Raw genomic sequence first — 10,275 nt, 5'->3', positions numbered from 1 at the left:
TAATAACCTTAATTGTGTGTAAGTAGTTTCCCAAGTTTATAAAATGTCTGTAAAAGACCATACAAATGCCTTAACATCAATAAATTGTAATTTAAGTAGTATTGCATTCAATAGTGCCCATATATATTTGGTTTAAACCCTCTGCATAAACTGTTGTGTTCTCTGTCTGATCTTCTGCACAACTTAGTGTCTTCACATTGTCCTCATTCTGTCGAGTCAAGAACCAAACTCAGAGTGAAAGGCACAGTCGGACCCCAACAGACACTTTAATTCATCACCATTACAGGCCGTGAGGACAGAGTGACTTACTGACCGCACTGGTCTGCAGTGGTCCCACCATGGGGAAGACTGGGCAGAGTACAGTGGACTTAAACTCCCCAACAGAGGTCAAACAAGCAGTTCCCTTTGAGGAGCTGGATCCTGTGGCACACCCTGCAGATGAAGAGAAAAAGACAGTAGAGCTGCCTGACAGGGGAAGCTGGAAGGGAAGGTTTGATTTCCTCCTGTCATGCGTGGGATATGCCATTGGCCTGGGAAACGTCTGGAGGTTTCCTTATCTGTGTGGCAAGAATGGTGGAGGTGAGTGCTATCGAACCAAAAGATCTTACATCAGTTTACAGTTGATTCTGACGACATAATTACCACTTTGAGAGCACATCCTACCGTATTTCAGTGTGTTGAAAGCTGTTGTATGTAAGGTGTATTTCACCCAAAGCACATTTGTTGTAAATACGTAGTAAAAAGTTGGGTGAGATTCCCATGGAAGCCTATAGTTCATGTTACATTATATATTGAGCCATCACTTGGCCCTGCAAGTGTCCCAGAACCACCCTCTTCTTTTGACGTGCACCCACACGCTCAACTCAACCCTCTATAGCAAGTTATTTTCCCTTGTTGACCGGCTAACTGCATGCTAACCAACTACAACCAACTAACACCATGTCAAGCTAACCAGCGAGCCTCAACCTACCCAGCAACAGCCAAAACACAGCCTCCTCTCCCTCACAAAGTATGCACTCCTATCTACCACATCACATTAGGCTAACAATATGTCAGGCCAAATGACACGCCACTTGAAACCATACCAAATGAAGCAAGCAGCCTGTGCGGCCATCTAGCATGCAGCCATGTAATCAGCAGCAGCATGAGTCACACCTTTCTTCTAGCCGATAGCCATTCACTGGAACTGGCTGCAGTGCACTTTTAGTTGATGTTCAGCTCATATGGTGCTGTGGTAGTGATGGCCGTCTTATCATGTACGCCTTCAAACGTGGTAAGCGCTACCCTCCCTGAAGCATCTTTCCCCTTCGACCCACTTAAATGACCTAATGATACCCTGTCATAGTAACAACTCTACGTGAAATTGTTCCATGATGCATATCTCCAACTGCTCCATGCTGTATGTTGCGATACATATCCGAATGTCCTGAAATGTCCCTGTGAGGGCTATGTATGGTACTGTAGTATGTTGAAGTACTCTGATGAAGAGATGAGACTATGTGGACCAAAGCTTCTTCTCTCCCTCTTGGCCAATCACAAGCATCCCACCTTCTCTTCCTCCTTTTCAATTGCCGCTACAACCCTTCCAGTCAAATGTGCATTAGCCTTTCTTACTAGCCTGCGGCCAATCCACTTTTAATTGAAGAAGTACTGATCAAAGATTATTCAATGAATCAATAAAACAAATGGAAGAATGGGTTTCATTGGTTATTTGACTGAGGTTAGGTCTTTACCACCCATTAACATTTACAGTTTTTAATCAGTTGTGAAACTTTCTGTCTGGGCTCTTGTATATTCTCTTGAAAATGTGTGTCTCCTGCATGCAAATTGTTCAATATTTTTAAACTAGGCTTTCTTCTAGCGTTTTTCATAAAATACTAATACTATTAAACTCATAAAGTATGATCTTCAGGCAGGAGTCGGGAAAGGGAGGTGTCATTATTGCCCCAATATAACAGCATATTGCATTTCTCTTTCAGTCTAAATTGAAGAAAATAAAACTTCAATTTGGTCAAATTGAACATTTAGTTTTAAATTATGTTATGTTATTATAAGCTGTTAAATTACATCAGTGTGTTAAAATGCAGTGCTATTTTAACATGTTTATATCAGTGTTGCATATAAACCTTATGAAACCCTCCAATCCCTCTAACTGCTACTTTTTCTGACCAAACATGTTTTGTTGATCTACTTTGTGATGATCCATCAGGGGCCTTTCTGATCCCGTACTTTTTGACCCTTGTGTTTGCGGGGATTCCTCTCTTCTTCCTGGAGACGGCTCTGGGACAGTTCACCTCAGTGGGAGGGCTGGGGGTGTGGAAGCTCCTGCCGATGATGAAAGGTAAGATGTGATTATAGAAATAGGCAGACACATATGTACATCTGTTGTCACTTAAAAATACACATATGTTGACTTACTGACATAATTTTGGGCATCCTAACAGATCAGAATGTCACCAAGAATATGCACTTACTATATTTTTATTTAGTAGCACTAATTATGTTAAGGCGACTAAGCTTTAAAACCTGTTAAAAACCAAGACCCCTAGTGGGTCACAAGAGTTACGGTATTTTTGCAATTTAAGTGAATTTAATCGACTTTGTGGTTGAGGAGATATGCACGGCGCCGTTTTTGAAACACACTTTTTTTTTCTCGGGAAAAGAGGCGAAACGGGGCTTGGTGCTAATTTGTTAAAATCTGCTTGGTTCATACTCTCCAGTCAGCTTTTTGTTCAACATTTCTGCTTGACATTTGAAAATGTGCACTTTTTTTCCAAAAATGACATGGATAGGACAACGACGGGCAGAAACACACAAACAAAATTGATAAATGTAAGCATCTTTTGCAACCAGTTCCTTTGTAGCAATTATATCACTGCCTCAAAGTTCACTGAACTTGAGTGAAGCACATTTTATCTCCCGCCAGCACAGACAGCAGCAGTGATAGCGTGTGTCCTGCTGTGCTCAAAGCCAAGGGCAAGTTAACGTTAGAAATAACAATTATAAGGATTGCAACTAGCATGCTGAGTGAAGCTGTCTGAGAGGAAATCTGCTCCGGAGACCCCTTACATATTATATTACATTGTTCCTTGCATGTCAGCTGACCTGTAAAACATAGTAAAGTAAAATGCTGATGTCTGTTCCTTCTTCAGGTGTTGGTATAGCTGCAGTGGTCCTGTCCTTCTGGCTCAATATCTACTATATTGTCATCATCGCCTGGGCACTCTACTACTTATTCAACTCCTTTGGTTCGGTATGTTGCATTATCAGTCAGAGCAAACTTTAACTCAACATTTTATTTGTATTATTAAGTAAAGCTGAAATGATTCTGATCTGTCTATCGAGAGCAAATCTATTGGCAACCAATTAGTTTAAAACAACACGTTGTATTCATCCTTTTTCAGGCAAAAATGTAAAAAAATCTATTCTGGTTCAAGCTTCTCAAATGTGAGGATTTGCTGCCTTGACATATTCAATAGTAAATTGAATATTGTTTAAGAATGTGTCACTATTATGGCATTTAAAAAAAAGCAAATAATTGATAAATTAACAACATAATTGGCAGATAATTCAATAATGACATTAACTTTAACTTGCAGTTTTAATTAGAGTATGTTGCTTTACATTTCCCCATTTTGTTGAATCTGATTGAGATTACAGAAGTTTGTCAAAGACTGCAGCAGTAGTGAAAAACTCTCATGACGTCACTGTTCTTATCAACCAATAAGGGGATAACATGTCAGTGTTGTGCTAACAGCTTGTTTGTGTTGCCCACAAGTGGCTAAGCGATCGGTTATTGCAGCTTCAATTTCTAATTGGAAAAGTATATTTAAAAAAAAATGGATGGCAGGCATAATAATAATTAAAGTTTTACACCTGATTACTTCTGGCAATGCTTGTTTATTGCCTCCAAAATAACTATCTCTCTCTGTCTCTCTCTCTCTCTCTCTCTCTCTCTCTCTCTCTCTGCTTTTGTATTTCTCTGTGTGAGTGCCCGGCTCAAAGAAGCCTGGTGTAGGACATATACAGACTTTGCAGTGCTTGAGGCTTTTTTGGTGGGAAAATTGGGGGATTGAGAAGCAGAGATCAAAAAATATATCGTTCAATGTTTTATCTCACGACCAAAAAAACATGAATCACCGTAGGGGATTTGCGGACAGTCAAAGGGACAGAAGTGTTTCTGCAAAGAAAAGCAGAAATATGTCATCGTATATGCGCATATGTTTGGTGTGCAGGAGCTGCCTTGGCAAAGCTGTGATAACCCCTGGAACACAGAGAAGTGTTTCTGCAACTACAGTCTGACAGACACCACCAACCTGACCAGCGCTGTCACAGAGTTCTGGGAGTAAGTTGGCGAGATATGTTGCTGCCACACATTATGAGCTTTTTGAGCCTATCTGTGTGTGAATCAATTCTCTATGTGTGTTCCTGCAGACGTAACATGCACCAGTTAACCAATGGTCTGGAGGAGCCAGGAGAGGTTCGCTGGCCGTTGGTGGGCACTCTGGCGCTGGCCTGGGTCCTGGTCTATTTCTCAATCTGGAAAGGAGTGGAGTGGACAGGGAAGGTCAGACTTGATGCTTCAGTTTCTCTTCATTCTTCTCACTTCTTTCCTTTTCCTCTTCTTCAAATGTACGGTACTGTTTCTGGCACATCACGCAGTCTGCTTTATCCGAGCCGCTTTCTCTCCATTTTGCATATAAGTTTGAATCATGCAAACAGGACAGGACACAGAGCTGCTCAGAAACACTAGTGTTGCTGTTGGTCTTCTTCTTGACTGGTGAAGAGAACATTGTTAAGTGAAAAACATGATGTATAATCCATAAGAAAAATTACATAAAGTGACTTCGGACCGGACTGAAAAAACAACTGTCAAATGGATTTCCATGAAATTTGGGACAACGGTTCATGTCCCTCTTTGAAGAAATTGTAATACATTCAATCCCCATCAGCCTTGATGCTTTTTTGACGAGTAGTTAGTTGAGGTTTATCTGTCAATCCTGTAGTCCATTCGTCCACAGGACCCTCCAGAAAGCATTAGCTTTTAGTAGGTGTGTTTTTTCGTTTAGGTCTCTCCTCGGGCCTGAACATGTAATCTGGCTTGACAAGTAATGTGTGTGATTGGTTACTGAGCGTTTAAATCCTGTCACCTTTCCAGTTTTTTGATTGTCTATGTGTTTATTGATCGCAAAGCCCACAGACTATGAGCCATAGCTCATAGTTCACAGCTCAGTTAGATAATATTTGTCTAATACAAGCCTATTGATCGGTCCCAGAAATAGAAAAAAAGACATCCATTGATCACATTAATCCATTTTAGACTCTTTACTGTGTTTGGGGTCACATTATGAGTTCACATAAAAGCGGCACAGAGGATATGTTTATATTCTCCACAATAATATTCATAAACAACACTCTCAACAATATTTTAATTGTTTTTTTTTAATAATTTGATAGATATATGTCTTAGTATTTATTTATTTATTCTTCTCGGATGTTGACTATTTCAATCTGCTGTCATTCTGCTATCCACGTGCCGTCTCTCTCACGACATTTCACCAATAGACATGGTTTCTAAATGTATGATTGAATCCCAATCTGCTGGACGATTTAAAGGTGATAGCAATAGAAACAAATATAAACCACTTTGCCTACTGCCTGTTTTTTTAATTACAGTAAGTCCAAGCGATATATGTGAGCAGAGACACATTTTCACATTCACTGCTCGTGGATAATTGGATTTTAATGGGAAGTGTCTGAGAGCAATGAGAAAAAATGAATTCCCCAAGGCCCCGGCCTTGACGGACATCACCAATTAAGCATAATGAGTATGCTACTGAGTTGTGGGCCACATCCTAAAGGCTCCAGCGATGTCTTATGGCAAAGAGAAGACATGAAAATATTCTAGAATATGAGACTATTTTAAAGAGTTAAAATAGTATATTGTAGGTTGTTGCATCTCTTGTTTTAACTATTGAAGAGAAATGGCTATAAAACAGACTTTCTTCCAGTAGTAATTCAGTATAATTATTCTTTCTATGTTAATTTAAATACATAAAAAGAAGTTGTTCTATCTCTCTCTCTCTTTCTCTTAGGTGGTGTATTTCTCAGCCACCTATCCCTACATCATGCTGATCATCCTGTTCTTTCGTGGGGTCACGCTGCCTGGAGCCATAGATGGGATCCTCTTTTACATCACTCCAGACTTCAATAAGCTCACCGAGTCTGAGGTAAACAGTTTGCACTCATTCAAAGACACAGACATGGTCATAGACAAAGTAACACCAACATGGGCGCATGCGTGTGTCTGACAGGTGTGGCTGGATGCAGCGACTCAGATCTTCTTTTCCTACGGACTGGGCCTGGGCTCGCTCATCGCACTGGGGAGCTACAACACTTACCACAACGACGTGTACAGGTAGGAACATGCAGTCAAAAGCTTCACACTTCCCATTTTCTTCTTTCATCCCAACTGTTAGCTTTGTTCCTTTCTCTTCAGGGACTCCATCATTGTGTGTGTTATCAACTCCTGCACCAGCATGTTTGCTGGCTTAGTCATCTTCTCCATTGTCGGCTTCATGGCCCAAATCACCAAGAAACCTGTCAAGGAATTAGCAGCATCAGGTACAGCACTGTTTCCACTGTTTGTCATTGCACGACTGCAGAAGACTTCTGATAATCTTTGCCTCGGAACTAAGTGTATCTTCCATGTTATTGTGTGAGTAAAACAAACCAATATCCTTCTTTATGAACAGCAGAGAAACGTTTTTAAACTTGAGGCAGGTTGTGTATTTTAGCCATCTCAGACTAATGAATCTGCTTTCAGTCCTTCTTTACTGCACATTTCAGTGAACTTTAATGTATTTGGCAACTACTGAAATGTAAACAGTACAGTGCTGTTTGTGTCCTGTTTCCTATGTTTTCTAGAAATATCTATGTTATGATATATATATATATATATATATATATATATATATATGTTATATGTTATGATTATTAATTTCAATTAATTTGTATTAGTTTACAGTATAATGCCATCAGATGAAGCACTTGTAAATTCAATGGTGTGTCTTCTGCGTAACATTTAGGTCCAGGTCTGGCGTTTTTAGCTTATCCTCAAGCTGTCACCCAGCTGCCCATGTCCTCTCTGTGGGCCATCCTCTTCTTCTCCATGCTCATGATGCTGGGCCTGGACAGTCAGGTACAAACAGCACACGCTTTACCTGCTGCTGAACAGGAGGTTTTATTCATTTGATTATTTTTGACTAACCCCTTGTTCTTAATTGACCACTGGGGAGTGTCTGAGATGAGAGCATTAATATCACATTTATGTGCGTCCTAAATTTAAACTAATATTCTTATTTTTTTGTATACACAGTGTGCACATTTCTAGAATGGGAGCAACTGTAACGTAACCCAATAAACACTGGAGGATCAATAAAGTATTTCTGATGTCATTCTAATGTTGCCGCATTGTTTTGACAAATTGAATAAAAAAGATGATATATCTGGATTTTGACAATGCTAAATCCCTGGGGTGTTCGTTTAATAATAAACTGCAGTGCAATCTTACCCGTGTCTCTTTTAAATGTTGGATGTATTAGTTCTGCACAGTGGAAGGCTTCATCACAGCTCTGATGGACGAATATCCCCTGGTGCTGAGGAAGAGGAAGAAGATCTTCATCCTCATTGTGTGCTTTATCTCCTTCATCATCGGCGTCTCCAACATCACCCAGGTGCTGTTATAACACATAGCCTTGATCCATGTTGATTCTTTTGCATGTAAAATGGCACTGGCGATAACCTGTAATCAGAGCATGTGGATGTTTGTTTTATAAGAAGGTGCTTGCATTAAAACCCGACACACATACACACCTGAATACACACCTTTTCCAACACCAGGGAAAAGAGCCCCTTCCTGCATTGTACATAATGACAAAGCGATCTCACAACAACCTGCGGTCTACATTCATAATGCATATTTTATTTAATAAAGAGAGCGTTATTAATATTCAGCTTCTAAAGCAGGTATGTGTGTCTGTGTTGAAATCTTCCAGGGTGGTCTGTACGTGTTCAAGCTGTTTGATTACTACTCCGCCAGCGGGATGTGTCTCCTTTACCTCGTCTTCTTCGAAACTGTGTCCATATCCTGGTTTTATGGTAGGAAATCTATTTGGTAAAGTCTATGCCGAAACCAAACACTGGAGGGTGAAATTAAATGTAACCAAAGCTGAAAAAAGCTGAGCTGAGACTATATTGTTCCAAGTCACTGAATTAATCAAGCTTTTCGATTTCCCACACTGTCCAACAGGAAATTACATCTATCTGCTCCACTTTCTGTGATAATACTCTCCGTCCAATCAGCTTTGTCTTTCTTTCACCCCACACGGCTTTGTCCTTACTTATTATCTCCACATTGAGACACACTTCTTCTTTGTATTCCTCTCTCCATACTACAGGAGCTGACAGGTTTTATGACAACATTGAGGACATGATCGGCTATCGGCCATGTGGCTGGTGGAAGCTCTGTTGGAAGTTCTTCACTCCGCTGATCTGCCTGGTAGGCGGTGAATGATTATCAATTTAGCGTCCATAATGTAAGTCAAACTCTAGCATGTGCTTCCTTTTCCCCACGGAGATCTATCAAACTGCAGCAGGTGCCACTACGTAGAGAATTGATGACATTGCTGAATTGGTTTCCTCTGTGGTGATTTGTGCTTCAACTTGTGAACTGTCAAGCCCTCAGGGAAATCTTGGTAATGTCTTTATCGTCACTACTCTAGTGACAAAGGAAGTATAATATAGAAACAAGGTTAGGGGCAAATGTCTGTTGTTAGCTATTAGCATGCTAACATTCTAAACTAAGATGGTGGGTGAACACGGTAAACATTGTAGCTGCTAAACGTCAGCATGTCAATATGGTTAACATTTCCATATGCTGACGTTAGCATTTATCTTAAAGCACCATTGTATATAAGTACATTCTCGCTGTTAACCGCTCGCTGCCGCTAGCATGGCTCGAGACTCTTGCCTCGAAAAATAAGGTTATAAATAACCATTGTTTTGTTTGGGACTATATTTTAGTGTGTTAGTTCCATAATAAATCATAATGTTGTAAAAGCAAACAAAGTTACATAACCTAGACATCTAAAAAATCTCTTTTTGTGAATTTGTCCCAGTTTCACTGAGATGTCTTTCAACCAACATATACATCACCAAATCAGTCCTTGCTATTCTCATTGTGTGTCTAGTTCACTGGCAAAATAATAATGTTACATGTACTAAATATAATAATTGTGTATTCTAGGGGGTGTTTACCTTCAGTGCCATTGAGATGACCCCTCTGACCTTGGGGAAGTATGTGTACCCGCTGTGGGGCCAAGTGATTGGCTGGTTTATGGCTTTGTCTTCCATGATACTGATCCCAGGTTATGTCATCTACATGTTCTGCTTCACCAAGGGCAACATCAAACAGGTACAAACCTTTTACAAGTCTCACGGTTCTTAATGTCCTTAGTTTTAAGAGTTTCAGTAAAAACTGAAAGTAAAACAAAAATAACATTAGAGGCGGTAGTTGAGAGACATGGTGCATGAAGATGGGAGGTATTCAGACTGCAGTCATTCAGGAGCGTATACAAGAGGGTTGGCTTAAGGCCAATGTCATTATCCTGTCTTTAAGTAGGAAGGTATCTTTTGAAAGTGAAAACAGCTTGTTACAGTTTAAAAACGTGTTTTTGTATTACAAAGGCGGGTTTTTGTTGATCATTTAAAAATTCCAGTGTCTAGATCTAAACATTTAATTTTCTTTAAATTAAATAATGTGAATTACGGCTATAAAGCATATGTTGTTGTATTTTTACACTATACATTTGTATGTTTTAGTGCACCTAGCTTTTCACGTCTCATTTTCACTCACAGTTTTTCAAGATTTAATTCTAATGTGTCTTTACTTGACCTCTTTACTTGACCAGCGTTGGCAGAAGATGACAACTTCCCGTGAGGTTGAAAAGCCATCAAAGCATGAAGAATATGCACACACAGGGAGTGTGGGTGAAGCTCCTGTCTAGCAAGGATTGTTCAGGTTGAAATAATTCCCGTCTGCCAGGACCTACAGTATACTGAAATTTGACAAGTGGACAGATGGATTCTTGTACAGCATTTTACTGTGATGTTTTCATCAATTTCAAAGTGTGCTAGAAATATCTGGCAAATGACGGAAGAAGATGAGGCTTTTCAATTTGGATAAATGTAGAGGATAGATTTCCTTTTGCAGTA

General features: G+C 39.8%; 1 protein-coding gene across 1 annotated transcript; it reads left to right on the top strand.

The window, feature by feature from the left end:
- Positions 1-338: 338 nt before the first annotated feature.
- Positions 339-10,067, top strand: LOC306752643 (sodium- and chloride-dependent GABA transporter 1-like; the record flags this gene model as incomplete). Its single annotated transcript, XM_079236433.1, has 14 exons — positions 339-579; positions 2,210-2,341; positions 3,153-3,253; positions 4,236-4,345; positions 4,435-4,567; positions 6,096-6,230; positions 6,315-6,418; positions 6,500-6,624; positions 7,089-7,201; positions 7,605-7,736; positions 8,058-8,160; positions 8,460-8,560; positions 9,308-9,475; positions 9,972-10,067. 14 exons carry the CDS (start codon positions 339-341, stop codon positions 10,065-10,067), a joined length of 1,794 nt encoding a protein of 597 aa, XP_079092559.1.
- Positions 10,068-10,275: the final 208 nt, after the last annotated feature.

The sequence above is a fragment of the Taurulus bubalis genome (assembly GCF_910589615.1).
Source record: "Taurulus bubalis genome assembly, chromosome: 20".
NCBI lineage: Eukaryota > Metazoa > Chordata > Actinopteri > Perciformes > Cottidae > Taurulus > Taurulus bubalis.
This window is presented reverse-complemented; position numbering and strand designations above follow the sequence as displayed.